The 26,724-nt window shown below is 34.3% G+C and overlaps 4 protein-coding genes across 4 annotated transcripts in view; 2 read left to right on the top strand and 2 right to left on the bottom strand.

Moving 5' to 3' along the window:
• The first annotated feature begins 114 nt into the window (after positions 1-114).
• LOC123663411 (translation machinery-associated protein 16 homolog) lies at positions 115-644 on the top strand. Its single transcript, XM_045598097.1, has one exon. The coding sequence runs from the start codon at positions 154-156 to the stop codon at positions 637-639; it is 486 nt and encodes a 161-aa protein (XP_045454053.1). The 5' UTR covers positions 115-153; the 3' UTR covers positions 640-644.
• A 2,713-nt stretch (positions 645-3,357) lies between these two features.
• LOC123663347 (transmembrane protein 134) lies at positions 3,358-6,312 on the bottom strand. Its single transcript, XM_045598036.1, has 2 exons — positions 6,066-6,312; positions 3,358-4,896 (listed from the first exon to the last, which is right to left on the bottom strand). Exons 1-2 carry the CDS (start codon positions 6,215-6,217, stop codon positions 4,554-4,556), a joined length of 495 nt encoding a protein of 164 aa, XP_045453992.1. The 5' UTR covers positions 6,218-6,312; the 3' UTR covers positions 3,358-4,553.
• A 2,695-nt stretch (positions 6,313-9,007) lies between these two features.
• LOC123663387 (probable ATP-dependent RNA helicase DDX55 homolog) lies at positions 9,008-13,213 on the top strand. Its single transcript, XM_045598075.1, has 6 exons — positions 9,008-9,304; positions 9,464-9,658; positions 10,026-10,504; positions 11,882-12,122; positions 12,344-12,691; positions 12,948-13,213. The coding sequence occupies exons 1-6, from the start codon at positions 9,008-9,010 to the stop codon at positions 13,185-13,187; spliced, it is 1,800 nt and encodes a 599-aa protein (XP_045454031.1). The 3' UTR covers positions 13,188-13,213.
• Positions 13,214-14,167: 954 nt separating this feature from the next.
• Positions 14,168-26,724, bottom strand: part of LOC123663543 (coronin-6) — a 47,455-nt gene continuing 34,898 nt past the window's right edge. The window contains exons 2-11 of the mRNA XM_045598219.1: positions 25,773-25,895; positions 25,025-25,168; positions 23,960-24,090; positions 23,457-23,564; positions 23,158-23,332; positions 22,442-22,505; positions 21,932-22,020; positions 21,426-21,566; positions 17,993-18,220; positions 14,168-17,510 (exon numbers count right to left, since the gene is read on the bottom strand). Coding sequence (XP_045454175.1) covers positions 17,325-17,510; positions 17,993-18,220; positions 21,426-21,566; positions 21,932-22,020; positions 22,442-22,505; positions 23,158-23,332; positions 23,457-23,564; positions 23,960-24,090; positions 25,025-25,168; positions 25,773-25,895 — 1,389 coding nt within the window. The 3' untranslated portion in view covers positions 14,168-17,324. The remainder of the gene's footprint in view (positions 17,511-17,992; positions 18,221-21,425; positions 21,567-21,931; positions 22,021-22,441; positions 22,506-23,157; positions 23,333-23,456; positions 23,565-23,959; positions 24,091-25,024; positions 25,169-25,772; positions 25,896-26,724) is intronic.

Here is a 26,724-nt window from a genome sequence, read left to right as displayed (position 1 = left end):
CTAATTGGTGATTTTTAAAAATGTATATTTATCCGATTTGTTGAAAATAGTGAGCGTGTATTGGAACATATCAAATGTCACCGTACCCATCCTATGTGAAATAGATAATAGTGCACACGTGTTTTTTAAACTTAAATCATTTCCATTTTCAAAATGCCTAAAATAAAAAACTTAGAAAAACTAAAGCATCCCAACAGCAGGAAAACAATATCACTCGCTAGGAAAATGTTAAAAAGCGAGAAGAAAAACAATAACAAAATTGGTACTCATGTGAAACAGAACCTAATCGGTGAGAAGATATTGTGGTTCAAAGAGAGGATACCGAAGGATTGCATTGTTTTAGATAAGGAACAGACGTTAAAATTGATAGAAACATATTTGGCGCGTTTTGATGACGAACTTGAGCAAATAGCATTGAAAAACTCAATTGGACAAAGAAAAAATCGTCAACACGCAAGTAGGGAAGATATAATCAACATAACTAAGAAAAGGGAGGTGGAGGAGTTCGAAACTTGCGGTTTAGAAATGCCAGACTTGATGGACCCGCACCAAATGGAAGTGTTACGGGATTGGAATGGTGAATTAAGATTTTTGCAGCATTTTAAATTAAAAAGGATAGCTAGAAAGCATCTTACGTAGAATATCAATACAGTTGTTTTATTTCAAATTATATCTACCTTTAGACAGGACTCATTATTCCCTTCCATCTCACAATTTATAACAAAATACAGGAATAATTAAAGAAGCAAAATTTTAATATTAATAATGTGTTTCAGTAGATACCTGTGACAAACATCTGTATAGCTCATACAATCATTTGTTATGCTCAGATTTAACATTATTGGACATCACTTCCACAAATTTTGTTTTTGTATACATATCATGTTTGCAAATAAGGGGATTTGGGGGCTTTCTTTAGTGTGATGAGAAGTGACTCTTTCTAAGGAAATGTTACTTGCAAATGCAAAATATCAAAGGCAAATATGAACACTGCACCAATTGTTACTAAAGGAAAACTACATAAACAGGTTTTACTATTTTATTACATTAATAATATTTACAATTTTAACTAATAAAACATCCCAATATCAAAGTAATGAAATAAAGCAGGGAACGAATATTACAATTTGAAAAGAAACACTACACTAAATCAGTCACGGAAACAAAAAATTAGATTGGGTAACTGTGCACTAACATATACGTACAAAACATAACTTACGACTATTCAATGACTTAGTTTAACTACCGTGAAATAGAACAAAGTCACATACAACCAATTACAACACAAATCAAAGAGAAAAAAAAATTACACCAAAAACTTTTATGCATATCAAAACATATAATTGCTCATTTTTTCACTTTTAAAAATTTGTTTCAATATTTCTGTCTCCAGATATTTCTCATATGTTTCTAAAGTGAATTGATTATGACTTGCTTAATTTATAAAATTTTATCAAAAAGCTTTTTTGTAGTAAAATGTATTATTTTTAAAGGTTGTCGATTATATTTACGATCGTATTACATAAAAAAATTTGCTAAACAATAAATTGATAAAACTGAAATATCGCTGTAATGTTATTATTATTCAAGAAAACGTTCCTTATATAAGCACTTATGGTAATTTTTATATACTATATCTATCTTAATATTGGTTGATTCTTACTGTTCTGTTTCACAAGTTGTGAATAACATTATTTGACGGATGATGATACAAATCGACGGATCGATCGGTAGATAGAACAGGCCTGTAGATCCTGTTTCTCCTCAATAAATAAACTACAATTTTAAGATTAATATATGCAAATAGAAATATCTCAAATATAGAAGAAATCGATGGTGAAAAAGAATAATGAATCGAAAGCTTTTTAATGTCGGATACAGTAATCCGTCAAATAGCGTTAGGCACAACTGGTGTAACAGGCCCTTTATGAATAGTATTTTCCAATTTGCGAGTTAACATCAAAATCAGCGATAGTTTATAGAAATTACCACAGCTACTAAATACTCTAAATAATAACAAAAAATATTTAAATTACTTTTATGGGGCAAACATATATTTAGTTTGTATACCTTATTAAGCCTTAAACCTTAAAAAAAAAAACACATTTAGACTACAAATACCTTAATATCAATACAATAACGTAATATTTAATTTAACATTAAAATCATATAAATATTTAATCAAATTTACAATGAACTAAATTTGTAATTATTTAACATTATGAGAAAAAAAAATCAGATACATCTTAAGAGATTATATTCAAGTTATACTTCATTGGATGTTCTTATTCCTCAAAACTTGTTTTTTTATTTATTTAATTATATTGTTTAAAAAAAAAAAACTAGATAAATTACATCGAAAGCACAACATGTTCGAAAAATAATTGATTACATGTTCTGTAACTGTTTACAGATTGTAGCTGCCTTTATACTTTATGTCAATTTAATCTAAAAAAAAATTTAATCATTCTAGTAAAAAAAGGGTAGTCATACAACAATCTATTAACCAATCATAATCAAAGACATTAAAATTACACAATTAATCTGAAATTTAAGATTATCTCACTCACCTGTAATATTAGTACAAACTTTCCATATCGATATTTTTATTATAAAACATTTTTTACTGAAAATTAGAATAAGTAAACACAATTTTAAATGCTATATCTTATAAATAATATTATTTCTTTCCACACAACACGTAAAAATCATTCATTGTGATTATTATTTGGAAAAAAGTGCATTGAAAACAATTTAATAAAAAAAAAATTCATGAACACATTAATCTCGACTAGCTAGTACCGAAAAAATGCGGAATTTTGATACAAAGATGAAAAATGCCATATTTCAGTACAGCACAAAGTATTGCCAAATATTCCAATCTATTCAGAACTCACGATTTTCATGGAAGCCAAGTCATGCCCTGATTTACTCTTGATTGGCAAAGTTCTTATTTTACTCCCACATTTTATACTTTAATTTAGTTTTTTTGATAAGTTTAAAAAGAAAATATAGGACTTTTTACTCAATATTATGTATTGTTCAAGATATAAATGCATTGAAATATTTTGCTCACACATTATCTTGTAGATGGTTAATTAAATCACTTTTTTTAGCCATCCATTTCTTTATCTATATAGTTATTAGCTAGTGCTTGAAATCAGGAATTAAAAATATCCAGTTTTTAATAATTTCATCTGAAAAATTGGCTCACTTTCCTGGCAACACTAGTTAACAGTTTATTAATGTCCTAAGCTTTTCTTGTAGAACGCCATTTAAATTTTTAAATGAATTTACGCCATTTCAAATTCATGGTCTTCTTAAGTGTATATTGTAAAGTTAAAAATAAATAATTTGAACAGCTTATCAGTTATGCTTTATTTATTTATAATATTCACTATCATTCCATTGATAAGAATGCTGTTCTTTTATCAATTCATATTTAGTGTCATTATATAACCATGATTAGAATTTATTTATATTGAATAAAATATAACAAAATATCTGTAAATACTTTGATGATGTTATTGATGTACAAAAAATTATTAGGAACAATTTTTTTTTATATAAAATACACAATGACTTCCACAGAAAACTAAAACCTAAATTACATATTATTTATTTATTATTATAAACCTAATTGAATATTATGCCAGTTGCCTAAATTGTATTTTTTAGTAAGCAAATTATTTGATTAATATCTACAAATATAAGTAGGCACTTGATAGATTGGAAATAATTTTTCAAATACTATTAAATATTATTTTTGTACAAATTTAAAATTTTTTGTATCAAATTAATTATAAATTATTTGAAATTTTTATGATATTAAGGACCTGTTTCGCCAGTTGTGGATAATGCTATTTGATGGATTATTTTATCCGAAAGATAAAAGTTTTTTTCATATATTATTCTTTTTTACCATCAAATTTCACTTATATAATTCACTTATGTGATATTTCTAGTTGCAAATATGAATTAAAAAGTTATGATTTGTTAATTAAGGCAAAAGAAGTCCCAATATATTGGCCTATTTTACCTACTGCTGTTAGAGTCTATTCGTAACCTATTTGCAGGATAAACTTTATCCACAACTGGAGGAACTGGTCCTAAATGAGATTATAATTTAAGTTTCAATCTTTTACAGGAAATTTATTTTAAAATTACTCTAAATTTTAAAGATAATAAGTTACTGAGAAGCTATAAATTAGAGCTTCTCAATAAATTTATCAAATCAGTTCCTAGTATAGTATTATATTTCAGCCGATGAAAAATTAAAATTTTATTTATTTATAGACATAAATCAATGAATAGTTTTATCCTATCGAAGAAGATAGGATAAAATGATTCACATTTATATGGTAAAAATAATGTTGACAACTTTAGAATATTGTATTTATTTTTTGGAAATAAAAAACAAAAACTAATTTAGGCAGCTGAATGTTTAGAGAGCAAACAGTTCATTAATTCATTTCAGTAATTTATCACACCAATTGGAGATTTCCTAAGCTTAAAATTAAACTTAATGCCAAAGTTTTAAAAGCCCATGTAACTCAAGTGAATAAAGGTAGGTGGTAAAAATCGTAACCTCGTTGTCCTCGAGCGGCGAGCCAAATGTAGACGACGTGGTAAGCTCCTGGTACGAAGCATATCAATCCAGCTACAAAGAAAACTGCACCCTGTAAGCCGTTTTCGGGTTCGGCGACAGCGAACGCGCCCATGCCAAGGAGTCCAACTCCAACTAGCAGGAGTATGACAGCTGCACAGACGGTCTTCCAATTTTCTCTTACTTTGGGATGATTCCAACAGTAGAGAGATTGTGTCGCTTCGACATATTCGTGAATGAGAGAATCTGAGTCCCTTGATGTTGTGTCTTCTGTACATTTGTATGATTTACTAAAAATAAAACAATTAAGCATAAATATTATTAATATTACTCAAACCGCTCTAGCATAGTGGCGTGTGTGCTGTGTACAGCTTGAATACAGCTGATGTAGGTTCGATTCCTACTCGCAGCCTGCTCAGAGTAGATATTTGTATTTGTACAAACATTTATTGCCCGTCTGGATGTCTGTCCATCCTATTCCCATCCCAGTTGTTATATATATCATAGACACATGATAGCAACCATTATTCACTGTAGGAAATATATCCACCAACCTGCAGTGGAAAAGCATGGTGGATTAAGCTTCGACACTTCTACATGAAGAATGAAGCCTATGCGCAGCAGGGAGTGTTACAGACTAAGTCATTATCTCTATTTATATAATGAATAAATTATTGATCATGTAAAATAATTGCGATAGGCTGATGTTAAATACATAAGTGTTTTTAAACAAACATAGTCTGAATAGAGTGCTTTTTGAAATAAAATTTAATAATGTTCATTCTTAGGAATGTGGTTTAAATAAGAATAATTTATTTTGTATAACGATATAATCCTTATAGGTATAAAGTTTATAGTGGACTTTAATTCTTTGTTTAAACATTTAAGAAATTAACCTCATGTTTTATAACATAGACAAATATTTATCAAAAAAAGATAACTCGAGATCTACAAAAAAAATACAGTTTGTCAAAGTAAATAACTTTCGCTTTTGTCGACTGCGAAAATCTTTACATAAGTCAACAAAAATAAAACAACATCAGCTTATTCTATTTATATGTACATGCAATCAAGGTGCACGTAAATAAGGCTTCCTTATGTGCGTCACTTTTATATCAAGGTTGAATGGAGAAAACAAATTTCGAATTACATACTTGAATTAATAACTGTACAGTAATGTGATAATTCGAGAAAAATAGAAGTATAGTGTTACAAGTTGATGACCCGGTTCTAATTAATGATTTATTAGCGCTATTTGTATAATTTTATTAATAGAACCGGGTCTGTGGGGCGCTAGTAACGGCTCGCTACAGTTCAAAAGCCTTTGCCCCACTAAGAATATGACTCAGAAAGGTCACGAACATCATGTGCATTTCGAGCACTTCTTAACATGTTTTACATGGAAAATTCTAAATAAAGTTAAGGAAAATATTTTAAAAGATCATAAAAAAACACTTACTTAGATAGATAATCGCCTCCGTTCTTAAATTTATTTTGCAAAGGTGATCTATCACCCGTTGCGCCGTATACTTTTATTGCTTCATCTGTCTCTTCTTCGAAGGCGTCGTCGATTGAAAATCGTTTGTCACTATTACCGAATGGTCTAGTCATTTTGAAATAATTTTTTCTAGCGAGCTGGAGGTGTAAACAACATAACAATGTTGTACGTTAAGCACAAAGACAAAACACAGCTGTCAATTTATCATATCAACATTCGCCATATTGGCTATTGATTACTTGTGTTCAAAAATATTGAATGTAGATATAAAAATTGATTCATAAAACAATTTTCGTTTTGTAGCCAAAAAACCTATTGTTAGTTATATTACTGTTTAAAACTAGCAATGTCGTTCCTTATATTTTAATATATTAAATTCACAGTTTGTTTATTAGATAAAAAAAAACTTGATAGAAAGAGTTAAGCAATGAACAAACTATCATGCACGGCCAACAGCCGCGTCTGATAGTCATCTAAACAATGATCGTATATTGAACTGCGCAATTATATACTACGCTGCGCGGTCGCGAACTTGAGAGTTCAAACTAGGGTTATCCCCTGTACTTTATTTTGATTGAACGTATTTTATATCTAGCGTACTGTATGCTATTTCTATCAAAATTACATTTATTACACTAAACAAAGGACGTGAAAATGTTTAATTTTTATATTTTTAATTTTATGGGGTAACTAATTGAAGCAATAAATAGACGATAATTCAGTAGCTTAAATATATAGATTAGATTTAAAGAGGTTTCCAAGAATCTAAACGCCATGTAAAAACCCGATCTTTCTGCTTTTGTTTTGATACAATATCGTCGAACCAAAAAGCCGTAAGGGTCTTATTTTGAAAGTATAAGCGTCAAAAATGGCGTGAACTCATGCATTTTGTCCATAGTCACCACGCTGGGCAGGCGGGTTGGTGACAGCAGTACTGGCATTGTCGCACCGAAGACGCTACTGCCCGTCTTAGGTCTGTGTATTTCAAAGCCAGCAGTTAGATGGTTATCCCGCCATCGGTCGGCTTTTTAAGTTCCAAGGTGGTAGTGGAACTATGTTATCCCTTAGCCTCCATTCTCATTCAATTCATCATTTACTGCCCTAACCACACAGCAATCTAACCTAACCTAACATATAATAATATGGAAATAGCTAAAACATATTAAAGCCGCAGTAGAAACGTTGGTCCGTTGACGAACTTTTCTAATTGGGAACGTTGCGGAAGTGAGTCTCCCATTCAAAAATGACAAATGTGAATGCCACTGGAGTTTCGAATCCAAATTTCACAATATATTTAAAAGACAATACATAATGTAAATATTTTTTTTTTTATATAAATAGCAATAATTGCAGTATAAACATGAGAAGAAATAACAAAAGTTGTTAACTCCAGGTTTTCGACTGCGTAAAGTAAACATCTCCTTTTTGGATTATGGTATTCGCTTGTATCCCAGAAACGATATTGAAATTGTCTGATAATAAATATAATTAAATCCAAACTACTATTATAAATGTGATCGTAAGTTTGTTCGTTACGCTTTCACACGAAAACCACTTAACCGGTCGTCATGAAACTCTGTACACATATTTTTGAAGTTATTAGAAGTAATATAGGATACTTTTTATTTAAAAAAATCAATGTGAGCGAAGCCTCGGGTAAAAGCTTATTATTCCGTACAAGATTACATAAATGATAAATATGGATTCAGTAACGCTGTGCTACATGCAAGATTACCAAATTTGTAATACACAGTTTAAATATTTTTTTAAAAGAGTAACTGTGGAGTTTCTCTCTAGAATCTGTATTCCGAACCGGTGGTAGTTTTACTTTTCAAAATAATTAAAATTGTAATAAGTAAAATGACGACTCGAAGGTATTCTTGAATTCTATTTGAATAAAGCTATTTTTAAACATTTTCAAACATTTCATATTCGGTTCTAAGCGACCGCGCTATAAAATGCTTAGAATTCCGTCATGTGTGGTTAGCACAAAAATAAATAATACGAAAGCTATTTTTGATTTTGATTTTCATTTTAAATTATCAAAATTATTTGTAAATATTGGAAGTAATTTCCTTATGGAGCGTTGCGGAGGGGTACCCTAACCGGCAAAAAACGTCCGTAACGTTAAACAAAATGTAAGATTTTTGTTTATAGTCTATGTATGATGGCTATACAGTGTCTAATTTACTCTTATTATTATATACTACGTGATGACTCTTATTATTATTGGAGTTTGCTATTATTATTATATATTTCGATAATTATTATATATTTTTATAAATCATTGCAAATAAAATAAAGGTGTTAATATAATTTTGTAAAGTAGTTTGATTTTTATCGATAAAAAAATCAAAGTAAAAAATGTATACCCGAATTATTGTTATTTTCTTTATACCTCTAATAGAACTTGAAATGAATATTAAATAATAAGGTACTTCGTTTCTATATGGTGTCCCACACCAAACGGTTTTTTTTTTTGGTTACTTAAAGTCTTTTTCATTGTTTTGGTTGAAACAGACAAACGGATATTTTTTCTAGAAATTATTTCACGCCGACTCATGACCAAATTTTAATAAAACTTGTAAATCTAATTAGCATTTAATGATTAAAAATCGATTACAAGTGCGTAGTCCTCAGTATCATGAACTTCTGGTATGCCGATACGAGTTCACATTTATCTAAAATAACTATAAGCGTCAGCTTGCGGACGGGTCCAATAGTTAACGCTAAAAAGTTGCTAATATGTAAAAAAATACAATTGTTGATTATGTTTCTGAACGAACTCGTAACTGTCAAAATCAAGTTTCCTAGTTTTGAACACATGTTGAAACTGTCAAACTCATGTGTAATTGGAACCAGACCGATGTTATTATTTAAAGTGTGAATTAAATTCAATCATAATGGTTGTTAAAGATTGGTATAAAGTTACGCCTGCGTTATCGCAGCCAGTGCTAAATTGTATCAAAAAGCAGGAATTTAAAACAATGACGCCCATACAAGCAGCTGTGATTCCACTTATTTTGTCTTGCAAAGATGTTGTAGCTGAGGCCGTGACTGGATCCGGAAAAACGCTGGCGTTTGTCGTTCCGATGCTAGAGATGTTGATTAAGCGGGAAAAAGAGACACCTCTTAGGAAAGATTTTGTTTATGCTGTTATTATTTCACCTACAAGGGAATTGGCTACTCAAATACATAAGGTAACGTCGGTTGATAAATTCATAATTTTTTTTCATACATTCTTTTATATCTTTTGTTACTGTATTACTTACATTTACACGTCTCCGTTTTGTTATGAATCATAGCTAATCATCATCTGTGTATATTTTTATTTCATTTATTTATTTATGTGTGTAAAGGTGATAGAAAACTTCCTAGAAGAGCCTGAGTTAAAGCACTTTACACTGTCACTGCTTGTGGGCGGTCGACCAATTGAAGTGGATGCAGAGAGTATGAAGAAAGGTGCTCAGATAGTAGTGTGCACTCCGGGAAGGTTTCAGGATCTATTGGCTGAGAGGAAACATCTTAATTTACCAGGAAGACTTAAGGAATTGGTATGCCTTATGAAATAAAATGCTTTCGTGTTCCCTTGCTGGTATAAGTTATAGTAAAATTTTGTTTTTATGGCCAGTTTTTAATAAAACTTTAAGTTAGTTTCTGTTTTACAAAATAAATGTGTTAAAATAATAATAATAATACATAAGAAATTATTATAATTTAATCTTTTTTTATTAATGATTAACATGACCTTTATATTATTAACATTATATAAAACAACTGATTTGTTGTAATAAATACAGAACTTGTCAAACAAAAGATATCATCTTAGCTCTAGAAGTCTAGTGCATTAAAAAATTTGATACTAGAAATAATAAAACTCAATCATCAAAGTAATAATCATTTTCTAATAATTTATTTCAGGACTTTCTAGTACTAGATGAAGCTGATCGCCTCCTCGACCTAGGTTTCAGTGTCACCCTCACAACAATATTACAATACCTGCCCAGACAACGACGCACGGGTCTCTTCTCTGCAACACAGACTAAAGAACTACAAGATCTAGTTAGAGCCGGTCTTAGGAACCCCGTACTAATAAGCGTTAAGGAAAAATCTTCGATCAGTACTCCCATTGCTTTAGAGAATTACTATGTAATAGTACAGCCAGAAGATAAATTTCTATTTTTACTTAATTTCATCAGAAATAGAAAGATAGTAAAAGGTCTCTTCTTTCTACCGACGTGTGCGTGCGTCGATTACTGGGCGGACGTTCTACCAGCTCTCCTGCCAGATATAAAAATATTCTCTATACATGGAAAGATGAAGTTGAAACGAAGCAAGATATTGGAGAAATTTAGAGATGCGGAGAATACTATTTTGCTGTGTACAGATTTAATGGCGAGGTATGTGTTAATTTCTGTATCAGTTTATGTTTAATAATTAATTAGTGCTAACGAATTTCCAGATAAAGTAGTCATTTGGCTAATTACAGTTATTGGTTGAAATTTAAAATCGTTTATCACGAATTTAAGGCGAGAAGGAGTGAGTCCCCTCAACCCCCCATACCAGTCGCAATACAAGGTAATGCACCTTGAAAAAAAAAAAGATATTCATAGACCTAACCTAAAATTAGAGTGTCCATCGGCATAATTTCGTTCCGGGACGTCTTCGCCCTTGCGTAACAAAAAACAGACACACGGGCGAGCGGGCGGAGACTGTCCTCTCTTCTCGCCTCCAGCTTCTAAAGATCACTAGGGGTAGGGCAAACAAGACTACGTGGAGTCGGGTAAGCTGATTCCGTTCTGGGACCATTTTGAGGCATATATCCGGCAATATCTGTTAGATTCCTCCCAAATAAAAAATAAATAAAAATTGAGTGTGACCGCAGGGCAGAATTGATAACTTCATTTCATCAAGTGAAATCTTCATTACAATCAAGCAATAACGCCATAAGTCCCGAGTTCACCCGATCGAGCTTTTCACCTCAGAGCGTGACGTATCAACCTAATTTACTACCCACGAGAAATTGTGTGCGGTGCGCCAAAAAAAGTTTTCACTTCAAAAATTGACAATTGCGTTTGCTGTAAGCGCGAGTGTCCACGTTTGTTTTTTAACGCGAGGGGAAACGCGAAAGGCTTTCGCACCACCGGAGATGTCACGGAACGAAATTATGCCGATAAACGGTCTAATTTTGAGCTTAGGACTGTAGGATTTCTTTTTTTCCTTCTATTGCGAGTGGGTATCTTCCCCAGAGTTAGGGAGACCGTTCTCCCCCCCATCAGACCCTCTGGCCAAAATTTGTGCAAAACGATTATAAATCCAACCTTTACTTAACTTTTCTAAAACTAAAGGTTAATAGACTAACTACAAATGAACAAAATATTATCATTTTTTTCTGCCCTACCTCAGTTTTTCTCTCTTTTTAGTCGTCATCAAATTACACATTATTCGAAATTTTAAAAGAGAACCAACTTTTACAAATAAAAATATTAGTACTTACCTAAGATATAATGTACGAATAAAACTGACAAAAACACTACTACGCAAGGCGACGAAATTAAAGTTACCTTGTCACTTTCTGTTCAAATTGCTCGCGGGCTTTTTGCGGTATTTAGGCGGCGGAATAGTGTGATCGAGCGAGGAGCACGGAAGTTCAATGGGATATATAAGTTAGTAAAGATAGAAAGAGAGCGAGTTACGTTTCGTAAGTTTTACTTCAGTCGTGTGGTCTAAAGCACACTCGTTTTTTTATATTTTTATGACTAATGTATAACTTTCAGAGGTTTAGACATCCCTGAAGTAGAGTGGGTGCTGCAATGGGAGCCCCCTACAAGTCCTGCAGCCCTAGTTCATCGTGCTGGGCGAACCGCGCGAGGAGGAGCGAAGGGGTGTTCGCTGTTACCACTGCTACCCACCGAGGATACATATGTGCCTTTCATCAAGGCCAACCAGAAGGTGGAACTAGTGGACTGGTGGAAGTCCACCGATGAGATCAAGATCACGCAGAAATTAAGAGACAAAGTAAGTACAGTACTAAAATATTTGGTTGATATTGTTTGTTGACATCAACACTGCCCTAAGTAAATACAGCTACCAATGCTAAGAACAGCCAATGTACTTTTTTTTTGTTTTGTTGTGGGTTCGGATTTCCGCATTTAGACACAAAGATGGTCCGTTATGCGTGATCCAGTACAGCCAACATAACACAACAGCCAATGTATAAACAAATATCTTTTTTGTAGGTTCTATCAATTCTTCACGAACAACAGAGGAAGGACAGAGCTGTTCTAGATAAAGGACAGCGAGCTTTCGTATCGCACATAAGAGCATATTCCAAACACGAGTGTAACCTCCTGCTCCAATTAAAAGAACTACCACTAGGCCATATAGCCACTAGCTATGGTCTACTAAAACTGCCATTAATGCCTGAGATAAAAGAAGAGCATAAGAAACAGTTTGTTGGGCCAAAAGATAAGATAGATTTCAACAGTATACCATACAAAGATAAACAGAAGGAAGCGAGTCGATTGCAGAAGTTAGAGGAATACAAAAAGACAGGCATGTGGCCATCTAAGAAGAAAAAGAAAATGGTAAGAATTTTATTTTTTAATTAGCTGCTGTATGTGACCTTACTCGGGTTGATGTCAATGGTTATTGCTTCTTTTTTATTTGTCATAATATGATATTTTATGGCCTTTTTTTATATAGACAAAAAAGCAGTTACGGATGAAAGCGATATTTCATATAACAATAAACAATACGTCATTTAAAAATAAGTAAATTATTCTTTCAAGTAAATTATATTAATTGTTACAAACGGATATTATAATTTTTATTCTTTTTAAGACAAAAACGCAGCCATGGGAGCAAACAAAACAAAATAAGTTGGAACATAAAGAGAAAAGAAAGAAGAGGAAAGAGTTAAAAAAGAAATTAAAAGAAGAGGGAAAGAGTGGGAAGAAAAGGAAAGCAGTAACGCAAGAAGAGTTAGATGAACTGGCAGCCGATGTGGCGCTCATTAAGAAACTTAAAAAGCGAAAAATAACAAGAGACCAATTTGACCAAGCTTTTGATGTAGATAAATAAATATATGTGTATAACATTTATTGTTATTATTATCTTTTATTTTTTACATCTTACTGAATGTATTTTAAGTTCTAAACTTGACATATATAAACTGTGTCGGGCTCTGGAAACACACAATACAGAAGCACAAACGCCGAGACCACGAAAAACATTTATTTATTTATTTATTTATACTTTATTGTACACCACAACTACATTTTAAACAATAAACACATTAAAAAAACATTTACGGACTGTGAAGTACAATGGGCGGACTTTTGGCTATTTAGCCATTTCTTCCAGACAACCCAACATCTGAATGGTCAACACAAATGTTTCCCATGTGCAGAGAGCGAATCCGCAACCGCCAGCGCAACAGCTACAAAATAGTGCTGTTGCCGTTGCGCTAAGGCGCCGTCAAAAAATAGTGAAACAATATTAAACAAAAAAAAAAATGATTATTAAAAACCAAGGTTGCAATTTGTGTAATCGAATAAGATTACTTTGGTATTCATAAAAAACGCCTCACACTCAACGGCCCCCAGTATGATTCTCTGTGTCGTGGGTCCGGCAACACACACAATACACAAACGTCCAGACCACGACAAACATCAATATGGCCAATACGAGAGTCTGTCGTGAGCGGGGATCGAACCCACGACCGCCAACGCAACAGCCAGTGCTGTGACCGTTGCGCCAACTCTTCTACAAACGTCGCAGTTTGTATAAATCTTGTAGTCAGTTACTAAAATCTAACAGCCTGTAAATAATAACTTTTCTAAGGCTTTAATATTATATAAACACACTCGAGTTGATTAAAATAAAATATTAAGAACTATTTAAAACACTAAAATCGATTTTCGCATAAATAGTTAAAATTAATCAATGAATTGAATTAAAAGAACTTTAAATCATATTCAGTATCATAAAATTATCATTTCGTTCGTAAAAATATTTTAATACGTATAAAATAAAAAGGGTAATAAAAATAATACCAGCAATGAAAATAGTAAAATAGACATTTATTTCTGTTCAACTTCCATTATTGCAACATTTGATCTGAGTATTTATTTAAGACAAGGCACTTAACACCTATTACAATTGAATTATAATAGTTTCTCCAATTGAAAGCGTCAATACTTTACCTTCATTTAACTGAAAGAACATTAAAACCGAAAATAGTTTTTATTTTATTTTAAATACAACAAATTTTTTACAGGTCCTTTTTTTAATTAAAATTACTTATTTTATATTAAAAAGTCGTATTTACTCTGTATTTCATTGACAGATAGATAATAACCGAAAATATTTTTTAAAACAATTTTTTTACACTAGTCTTTATTTTATTTTTTACTTAAAATTACTAGTTTACGTAAAAAATATGTTTTTAATCTGTCAATAAAATGACATGTAAATACTTGCTTTAGCACCAGTTCGTGTAACATTTATTTATATAATTCAAATAGTAAGAAATTGTTTAGTACACAAGAGGATTACTGTTCAATATTGAAATTCTTTGAGGAGTTAACATTGTATGGTTATCTATTTGAAAAGGAAGACAAAAATTATATATGTTAACGTATATTATCATTTATTTAAAATACTTTCAGCCATTAGAGGATTTATAATAAATATCAATTACAGTGAAGGCTTTAGACATTTTAATATCTTTCATTTATTAATTTTTTACAGTTTCCATTTATTGTGCGCTAATATTTTACTATTTTCAACAACGACCATATATTTTATTGAAACGATTTTTATTTACAAGACATTTCATCCGTCTGTATATGAAGAATAATGGTCTTTTTCATTTAGTATAAAAGCGTCAGGCCTTGTTCCATTACAAAATATTTTTCTCAACTGGCAACATTTAAAACTTTCGAATAAAAAAAAATCACCGATTTGAGCATTGATTCACTGTAATTTGGCACTTTAGTTTTTATATTTATTTTAACAAAAAATTGTTTTAAACGTTGCCATATCTGAAAAATCGTACACTAAACGGTATAATGTATTATTGTCGCGAACAACGTTTACAATAAGTACACAATAGCTCGTTATTCCTGCGTTCAAATAAACGGTTAGAAAAAGAAAACAAAAAACATTTTATATAAAACGAAGCTTCACATACAAAATACAAGAAATAATTTACACAAAGTCCTCGAAGGTAACATTTCATACAATCTAATACCATACACTGCCTTGTCATGATCTTAAAAATAGAACATCTAAAATTACGCCATCTTAAAATTAGAAAAAAAAAAGTAATCGTCATTAATAATAATACTATTTATTTAAACTATAATACTTGCTGTCCAGAGCGAGACAGCATAACTTAATCTGTCAAATGTCAATTTCATGTGACGTGACTAGCTGTCAAATACACCGAGTTATGATCGCAACTGTCAAATTTGTCGACGGTATCCAGTGTTGCATGCCTTTAAAATAAGTCCATATTGCCATATCATAACTATGTATTCATGTAATAATCTAAAGCGAGATATGAATGTATTATAAAATAGTCGAGGATATAAAAAAATGTAGTCTAAATTCGAACCAACGTTGGCCCTATACACAAGCGGGATAGATATATTTAACCGTTAAGTGTGAGCGAGATAGCACTATATATAGTTTATGAATGTTAGTATGAAGTAACTTAAAACTAAAACGATAATTAGAAAAGATAAATAATGCTCTGAGTCAGTAATTATTACAAAAGCGACCTTCCATCTATAAGCACCGTTACTGGACTCCAAAACAGGGACGCAATTGACGCTGTATTATTATTTAAATTCCCCTTATTCGCACCCCTGTCGCCCCTTTTCATAACCTAAAGCTTGGTTTACACCCTGCGAGTTCCAAGTCGAGACTTTAATAACATGTTCAAGTAACTTTTAATGAGAAATCATATCTTAAATATATAAAAGAAAAGAACTCGCTCGGTGTATCGCGATGGGTTCTCGTACTAATCAGCATTACGTTCGAACATGACACAAGATGACTGACAAAGATCCTTTAGTATCATTATCGCCGTCTTGTCCCACACGTGTAAAACATTAAGAGATAAATGGAAAATAAATAATAATAATGTATTGCTTCGTTATTTAAAAGCTAAATAAATGATTACAGTTCATAAGATTAATTTTTAGAATTGATTTATAAAGGTTATATATGTAAACATTTATTAAATCCAGACGTTTGCTCAAGTGTACGTTGAAAGAAAATAAATAACTTTAGACCTCGATCGAATAAAACCTCTTATAAAATGACTAAATGCATTAATTGTACACCAATTTTTGATTTTGTGACGAAAACTGCGTCGATAAGGCACAATGTTGTTATCACTATACGCTTAATATTTACAATAAATAAACATGAGAAAAAGACTTTTTGAAAGATTGTGTTTATCAAAGATTGCTCGTAAATTAAATTGACATTATAATATCTATTCAATTTGACTTATAAATGTATATATTTTATTATCATTGTGCGTTGTATTGCCACATGCGATAATTAACAGACTATATTAATTTTAATTTTATCTGTGGCACATTAATAATAGATTATAAATATATCCTATTGCAACATTTAACTTTTTAAGCCTAAAAAAATACATTGTATGCATCGGTTATATAAATAAGGCACTATCATCGATTTTATATAAATACAAGTAATATATATATAGAACATTATTATTGACATTCTGTTATTTTTTGCATGTGGCATGCACATGTTAGCAATATTTATTTGAAAATAATTTTAATTTTTCGCTAAATCAGAAAAAAAAACCGTCTTCCCCTCTTCCTTTATTATGTCAAGAATTTAATTTCTAATCAATCGTAAATATTTTTTTATAAAAGTGTAAATTTAAAGTTTTCATGTAGTGACAGAAAATTGTGTAAGACATTTTTATTTTCATTAAGGACGACGAGATTAATTTAATTCATAATTTACTTTTCTTCCCTTGATACAAAATTCAATTAACATTATAGACACAAATCTTGAATCAGAAAAGAAATTATCAGTTTCAAAAATTAAAAAAAATAAATAATCAAAAATAATTCCTATTTATCTGTGAACAATTCGTCTCGAAGTAAACAGAGGTCGCATAAAATTGGTCTATATCATATCTCACGTACCGCTGACCCATGGTGTTCAGACCTCATCGGGCGCCATTGCCTCGTCGTGGTTGTTTGGTGGCGAAGGGGCGGGCGGAGAGGGGGCGGGAGGGGCCAGCCCCGCCTTCACGGTCGCCTCCAGGGCGCGGATACGATTCTCCTGCTTCACTATCACGGACTTAAGCTTCCGGATCTCTTCTACTAAGTCGGATAACTGCTTCTCCTGTGGTGAATGAGGGTGATAGATTTAAAATTTTGCGATAAAACCAGTAGGTGTAATTGTAGCCGATATAGATTTTATCTATACACAGAAAAAAAATAATTAAAATGTACTGTAGTATACTAACTATTAGCATTTTAATTTTATAAGCATACTTAACATGAAAGAAGTATCCTCATAAAGTCTGTAAGCGCACGACAAAACTGTATAGCTTTAATGACAGCATCCAACTGAGTGCCTAGTGCGAGTTTTATTCACAGAAACATGAGAGAAACGCGTTTATACGTGAAGATTATTTTGCATGGGAATTGTAAACACTGCAGCCTAGACGATAAAGAATAGTATACGATACAATCGATACAGAGCCATCTAGCGACAAACGCGGGAACTAGGTTGAAATGCCGAATTCCCCATACGAAATGAAGTTAAAATTTACGGCCGTTATTGCGAGACGGATAGGCACTCCGTTGACAGCGGACACTCACGACCATGGCGGTGAAGGCGGGCGGGGGCGTGGCGGAGGCGGGCGTGGCGGCCTGGCTGTCGCGCGGCGTCGGCGAGCGCTCGTCCTTGTCCCTGTCTCGCTCGCGCTCGCGCTCCCTGTCCTTCTCGCGCTCCTTGTCTCGCGGCGTGGCCAGCGCGTTCCGCTTGGTCACGGTGAGCGTGGTGGCGCGCCCGGCCACGTACCCGCCCTGGACAAGCAGCGCGCGCTCCTGCAGTTCGGTTAGGATCACCTAGCCTATAGCATCTGTCTTTTGCGTTCCTGTTGGCTTTTTGTGGGGGCGGGGGGGGGGGGGCTTTTTTTTTTTTTTAATTAACGTTAAATTACCGGTAATTTAATTCTATTACGAATGTTTTATTTAACTGTAGTATATTTGTAATCTTAAAAAATGAAACTATTTACAAAAACTGAAAATAACAAAATTTTGAAAAATCAATTATTATCAAACCAAAACAAATTTTAAACGTGAACTTTAGACAAATAAAAAAAAAAAAAAAAACAATTTCATTACTTCAAAGGGACGAAAGTTTTTATTTATGAGTTGGTTATTTGAAAACTAAAAAAAAAAGTTAGTAACAAAATAAATGATTAGGGTCACAACACACCATTCATGTATTGTTAGACACAAGCCAACAGAAACATTCATCATGACAAATGCCATCGCAATATCCACATTTCGAAGGCCAAACTATTTCTTTACAGCGACTTTTATATACAACTATTATTAAGATTTAAAACGGAATATTTACCTCATTTGTCGGGTAAACTGGTCACGGGTAAAGGCAAGGGTATAATACCCTTATACTTCTCATATTACATATACCCTTTAGTATATCATTTACCCGTGACCGTGGGGTGGAATAATAGTACCTAAATATCGAGAACTCAAAATAGTAAAAGAGAAACAAGATAAATATTCTGTTTTATATTTTAATAATGGTTAAATTCTCCAAAATATTGGATTTTTTATCAATTTAATATAAAGATTTTTTTTAGTAGTCTAAAAATCAAGTCTATTACTACAATTTAGCCATTACAGTTGGTTTTGACAGCTTCGGTATTCCAATAATTCAAAACTGTCAAAACTATAATCTAGTTACGGTGTTATGATGTAAATATTACAGAAACGAATTAGTACATTACCGAAACTGTCAACCATAAGTACCAATAGTAAATATTGTCACAGTAGACTTGAAGTTTTGTAAGAAATTCGTTTGGCCTCTACATTTTATACATTAAGTAAGCATATTGGGAGAATACCCAAAATATCAATCTTCATGTTAAGCACGGTCATACGGGATCCACGAAGCGTTACTCACCTCATATGTTAATATCTAAAAACTTAAAACACATGCAACATTGAAAGAATCACTTTGAAAAACAATTTTCACTAAACGGAAGATATTTTATTATTAGGAAACGGTTTAAGGTATGAGAATAATATAGGGGAGTGTAATTCTGTAAAACAACTGACGCTTAATCACGCTGTAAGTAACGTTTTACAGCGCTTTAAGCTGTTTACGTAAGATATAATAGTATACCAGCATTTAGTGTAGAAATAGCTAGTTGTCATTTGTTTACATTCTAGAATTTTATGAATTTTATTAATTACTAATATTATAAAGAGGAAAAATTTGTTGAATACCCTCCGAAACTACTGAACCGATTTGAAAAATTCTTTCACTGTTGGTAAGGTACACTATCCGCGAGTGACATCGACTATATTATTTTCAAAAAATAAAGAAAAAAAAATATTCAAATTTTTCTTAAATACCCGTCCGAAGTCGGAGCGGGATGCTAGTTAATTATAATTTGATTTAGATAAAATTTAAAGTTTTAATGACAGTAATCGTTCTGTCAACCCTAGTCGCGTGTCGGAGACAACACAAACCCCGTTTTATCACTAAAAAATCTGCCCTCTTTAGTTTTGCATATAAGAATATCGCAGGAGTGAACATGTACATGTTGATCTACTTATTAGGCCCGATCCACATTATAGTGCTAATCTCGTTCTAAGTCCGATCTCGATCCGATGAACAAGAAACAATGGACGAATCGTTGCTGAAGTGTGTTTTGATCGGAACTTGACTGTTATTGATAGTGTGAATACTTTCATTGATAGTGTGAATATTCTCGAGATCAGATCGAGAATGACCTGAGGTCAGCACTATAATGTCGATAGGGCCTTAGCTGTCAATATTAAAGAAGAAATTAGTTATTTTTGGATTATGTAGCATTATTTCACACAGACAGACATTTGATTCCAACTAGTTGTTAGAGATCTTAAGACTCTTGAGGGTCCAACTGTAATCAAGTCTTATTACATGGTATCTACATTGAAAATACAATTTTTAGTGACAAAAAAACTTGCAAGCGAATAAACAATCTTTATGTACATAAGAAGAAAATTAGGAATAAATGGGAAAATATTTGGGAATGTAGACGGCCATTTTAATTTTCAGTTTATTCGTACATCTAATTTAGATTTAATTGCTGAAAACTAGCTTGTTGTTGTTGTTGTTGTTGTACACGGGCTATTTTCCGCAACTCGACGTCTTGGTGCGCCTTTTTTGCGTGATCGGCTGGTGGGCACTATTCGTGCCAGCCAATGAAAACTAGCTTACAAATTGTTTAATTCCGGTCCACAAAAATTAGCTAATATTTAGGAATGTAATATTTCAAAGTTTCTTAAAGTTTTTTAATCCTTCTCAATGAAAAATTTGAAATATTTTTGGCCATATATATTAGCTGATGATTTTAAAAGTCTAATGATAATTTGATGTCAGGGAGTTTTGGGGCGATGTTAAGGTTCCCTACCTTAGCGTATAGGTTACCTTACAGGTACTTTGACCGACTTGGATTGGTGTTCGGAGTCCATGCCAGCGAACCACTGATTGGCCCTAATTTTCAAGTAGCTTCATCGGTGAGTCTTTTAGGTTCGGACTGTCGGAAGGTTCTTAGTATAAGGATGGTTGGGAGTATTGGGAACTTTGGAAACATGTTGAACAGTTTGAGATGGAGTTGGAGATATCTGGATTGGGATGTTAAATTTTGCAGAGGATATTTGGAGAATGTAGGATAAGTAGGCAGTTTTGAGGAAGTATTGGAGTGATGGGGAAGTTTGGGGGTGTTTGAGAAATATGGGGTGTTGAGAGGTACGGGTTGTTAAGGAGGCAAAGGATGTTGTGGAAGTAGACAGTGTTGGATAAGTAGGCAGTTTTGAGGAAGTGGAGGGTGTGAAGTTTCGGAATAATGGGGAAGTATGGGGGTGTTGGGCAAATAGAGGGTGTGGGAGAAGTACGAGTTGTTCGACAAGTACGGGGCATTGGAGACATAAGGGGTGTCGGAAACGTACTGTGAGTTAGGAAAGTATGGCATGTTTTGGGTCCGCGGTGGGTGTTGGGGGCGCGGGGTACCTTGAGCGACATGGTGCAGGGCTCGGCGTCCTCGCCCGCCAGCCACTCGTCGGCCGTGAGGCTGGCCTCGTCGCTCAGCGTGTCGGGGTACAGGTCCTCCTGGAACAGCTCCGACTTGCGCGGGACCGTCATGGAGATCACCTGCGGGACGCACGATAACCGTCAGCTCGGTACTAAGTTATTGGAATAATGAAAAGCATATTTTATTCTAAAAAAAATTAGAACAAATTTCGTATTGGACCTGAATAAAATACCTACTATTACTATTGACAGAATTGTATTATTTTCCTTGACACATTACACAAATTTAGTACGTTTCACATGTGCAAGATCTAATTAACAATTTTTGTTAAATTACGAGTACCAATGCAGTTCTAAGTCGACTAGCAACGACTGCACTTAGAAACAACGTACAAAATTATTTTTTTCCCTAATATTGCCGAAGTAGCTTGCAACATCAATAGTCAAGTAAACAAGTCTTGTAAGCAGTGTGATTTAGGAGTTACCTGACATAATCCAGAGTTGTTGAGTCGGTAGAACTTCGCTATTTCACACGTTGCCACGTCGCATCCTCGCTTTGGCATCATGCCGATACCTTTAAAATTGAATTTTTAAATCATCATTACAGCCTATACAGTCCACTGCTGGACATAGGCCTCCACAAGTTCATGCCAAAAACGGCGTTAACTCATGTGTTTTGCCCATAGTCACCACGCTGGGCAGGCGGGTTGGTGACCGCAGTACTGGCTTTGTCGCACCAAAGACGCTGCTGCCCGTCTTCGGCCTGTGTATTTCAAAGCCAGCAGTTGGATGGCTATCCCGCCATCGGTCGGCTTCTTAAGTTCCAAGGTGGTTGTGGAACCTTGTTATCCCTTAGTCGCCTCTTACGACACCCACGGGAAGAGAGGGGGTGGCTAAATTCTTTAGTGCCGTAGCCACACAGCACGAATTTTTAAATATTACATTACATTTGTTAAAATGAAACAGAATTTTTTTCAATTAATTATAAAGATCACCTCTCTGTGGATCTGGAGTCTGGAAGGTGTTGATATAGTGAACGAATGGAGGCTCCGGAGTCACCTGCAATAATTTTTTAAATATTTCTTGAGCTTATAAATTAAAACATATTTTTGTTCATACTGTAATTTGTGTTTAGAAGTCCATTCATAAAAACATTCATCCATCATATCTGTAACTCGGGTAATGTAAAAATGGCTTTCTGGAACTAAATCAGTGAGTAACACTAAATTTAACGCCGTGCGTGATAGGGAAATGAATGTTTTGAAGTAGATATGAGTTAGCAAAGAGATTTAACGTAACATCATCAATATATCAAGACGGCTCATTCTCCCATTGAATATGAGACCGTGACGCATGTCACACAAACGCGGGACACGAAATGCGTGTCAGGTAAATTTACGTACGATACTGGACGCGCGGTATTCGATTCTAGCTCGGAGTGGATATTTGTGTTTATACAAGTATTTATTTCCGGTCTGGTTGTTATTCCTCGTGGGTTTCCCTTACCCCCCCCTACGTGCCTCGTAGAGTACGTTAAGCTATCGGTCCCGGTCGCTGTCATGTACACCTGCGATCCTTACTCATAGTAGGGAATATATCCCCAACCCGCTTTGGAGCAGCGTGGTGGATTAAGCTCCGATCCTTCTTCTACACGGGGAAAGAGGCCCAGCAGTGGGATATTACAGGCTAAAACGTACTGGACGCGTCGTACCTCGAAGTAGCGGATGACGGAGTCGCCCTTGCCGCACAGGTAGATGAGGTTGGTGTCGGGGTCGTAGAGCGGGAACATGACGCCGTTGCTGGTGTCGATCTCCACGGTGACGATGGGCTCGCTGAGCGCGTCCGGCGTGCGCAGCGAGTACTGGCGCTCCGACATGCGGCTGAACCTGGGGGGAGGGGGGGGGAGTGGGCTATTATATGACTAACTTAAAAATAATGAGAAGTACCAAATATTAATTAACCACACGTATCAAGAACGTTTTAATATCGTCCGATAAGCCAATATCTCACCCGGTAGTGAAAACAAGTCCATGTTTGAGGAATATCGCGCGAGACGCCTTGCTGCCTTCGTGCGCTATCGCCTCCGACTCCACTTCGCCTTTACGGGGGTCGATGATTCTGTAACGAAATAATTTTTATACACATGATGTGTTTTGCCCATAGTCACCACGCTGGGCAGGCGGGTTGATAAACGCAGGGCTAGCTTTGGCGTACCGAAGACGCTGCTGCCCGTCTTCAGCCTGTGTATTTTAAAGCCAGCGTTTAGATGGTTATCCCGCCATCAGTCGGCTTTATAAGTTCCAAGGTGGTAGTGGAACTGTGTTATCTCTTAGTCCCCTCTTACGACATCCACGAGAAGAGAGGGGGTGGCTATATTCAAATTTCAAGTTATTTAATTTAATTGTTTATGTACACAGGCAACTCTCTGAATTTGACAATTTCTTTTGTAAAATGTCAATAGTTGATATACCATACTTGAAGCCTACTAGTAGGTAGAAAATACAATAGATTACCTGATCTTCTTGTCGCGACAGGTAGTGAGCAGCTTGGAGCCGGTCCAGTTCCAGCAGGCGGAGTATATGAGGTCCGGGTGGCAGTCCAGGCTGATGAGCACCTCTCCCGTTCCAACGTTCCATATCGCTATCTGGTGGAGAAATACAACTCATGTCTGATGGGACAAATCTTTAAACAACTTATGTAAAATTATATCTGGTGACATATAGGTATACTCGGGAGTTATTATATCATCAACTTAATGTTTTTTTGACACATCATCTTTTTTGGTCACATATAGTCACTCTTAACAAAAGTGGCCATTTTTTTTAAATATATAACTAGCTCAGCAAAGAAGCGTAAGGCTCACCTGATGGTAAGCGATTACCGTAGCTTATAGACGTCTGCAACACCTGAAGCATCGCAAGCGCGTTGCCGACTCTATCCCCTATTCCTCCCAGAAGCTCTGGTCACCTTACTCAACAACAGGAACACAACACTGCTTGAAGACACTATTATTCAGCTGTGATCTTCTGTAAGGTCGAGGTAGACGGATTGCTCCATATTTTGAGCAGGAAATTTCCTGCGGTGCCCTACCTCAGTTATTATGTAATTTTGTATTTTATAATATTTAATATTGAAGATGCGTTTACAAATTATCGTTGGTTATTTGAAGTTTTAAATTTGTTGTTACGATTTTGCAATCGTAAATCTCAAACTATAAATTAACGTCTTTTGTTGAAAGTTGAAGACGAGTTTTTAAAAATTCCGTTGTGTTTTATTCATATACTAGCGGTGCCCGCGACTTCGTCCGCGTGGATTTTAATACAAAAAGTTATTGTTCAGTTCTTGAAATGTTATTTTGGTATATGTACCGTGTTACATCCATATGCATTTAGTAAAAAGCGGTTATTTTAATATTACAAACAGACACTCCAATTTTATTTATATAGATTTCTTATGAGATTTTTAGCCAATTATAAACAGAAACATTCTAAAGAGTTATGACTAAAAGTTGTTTATTTCTTTGTGTTAGTAATTCACTTCATCTTTAACTGCATTAATCTTCTGTCCTTCCTACTCACCTGGTTATCGGAGCCGGCTGTTAGCAGGACGTTCTGCGCGGTGGGGTGCCACAGCACGAGCCCGACCCGCCGCTGGTGGTACACCAGGTCCACCACCGGCTCCGTTAGCGTCCGCGAGAGCCCTCCGTCTGGTATCTGCCACACCTTTGGCCAAAAGCAACTTTTATATTGGCAACACTTTTGCCATATTTCTGTTCATGTACCGTGCATGAAGAATGTTATTGTTTATGACTGAGATAACGATTCGTAGTGGCTTTTGAAGCCTATTTGAATAAAGCTATTTAGGATTTTATGAATGGCATGGAACCTACCCTAGCCGACCATAAACGACCATATTTATGGCATCATCAATACATCTTGTAGCTAACTACTATTATCATACTGTCCACATTAGTCATGACTGTTACCTAAGGTAACAAAACGGTTTTAAAGGTAACATTTTTTTTAAATACAACTAGGTCGGTAAAAAAGAGTACGGCTCTCTTGATGGTAAGCGATTACCGTAGCCTATAAACTCATGCAACACTAAAAGCATCTCAAGCGCGTTGCCGAGCCTACCCCCTTTCCCACTAGGAGCTCTGGCCATCTTACAAGAACACAAAATACTGCTTGAAAGCAGTATTATTTAGTTGTAATATTCAGTAAGGTCGAGGTACTTCGCCTGCTCTAGATTTTGAGCGCCTGTGCTTACCTCAGTGATGCATAACTTTATCTACTTTTAATATTATACATTTTTTTTTCAATTTACCTTCACGACACAGTCTTCAGAGCCGCTAGCTATGACATTGTCGTTGTGGGGACACCATGCGATGTCGAGCACGGGACCCTTGTGTCCTCCCACCAAGGGATGATCAGCGGGGATGCGTCCAACCTGGAAAAGACCAAAAACATAAATACGTATATCAATTACATAGTTTTAGCAATACACTTATTTAGAGAAACTAGGGAAACTCCTGGGCTGTGTGAACTTGGCACCCGACTTTGGAAAAAATGTTTTTTTTTGGATTCATTTAATAGATATTGGTTAGTAGTTGATAGTAGTGACAACAACTTTTTTTGTAGTTGCACAAAAAAAAATTTTTTGGCACCAAAAAATATTGCATCCCCCCACATTTAAAATAATTTTTTTTTTCCTTTGATTCTTATAGAGGAACGTTAGTAGATGATTGTAGTGCATTTTGTTTTGTTTTTAGTAAGCTAGAAAAAAAAAAATTAAAAATATAAAAAATAATAAATTGCGAATAATTATCGTCATGAATTTTACCTCTATAAAATCAATTAGATAGCTTAAATAATTACAATTACAGGTTAATTGAACGATAATTTCCGTAGCGATATATAGTCATCATTTTTTTAGTTTGTGATAGAATTAATATGACATACTCGTAATATATAACAGTATCAGATGCAGTGAAAGTAAGAAAAACAGTGATTCAGTGCGAGCCAGTAACCGATGGATGGTCTTCACAATTATTAAAAACGTCTTAAATTATTGAGGAACTTCCAAAGGGGTTTGTAGTGAAGAAATTTTCGTTTGCAGTAGAATAAAAGTTTAAGGAAATTGAAGTGAGAGCCGCGGAAGTACGAAAATTTCATCTTCAACGATTCGGTGCGAGCCAGTTACCGATGGATGATCTTCACAATTACTACAAACGTGATATATGATTTAGGGGCCCTCCAAAGAGGTTTGTAGTGAAAAG

The sequence above is a fragment of the Melitaea cinxia genome, chromosome 20 (assembly GCF_905220565.1).
Source record: "Melitaea cinxia chromosome 20, ilMelCinx1.1, whole genome shotgun sequence".
Classification (NCBI taxonomy): Eukaryota; Metazoa; Arthropoda; class Insecta; order Lepidoptera; family Nymphalidae; genus Melitaea; species Melitaea cinxia.
This window is presented reverse-complemented; position numbering and strand designations above follow the sequence as displayed.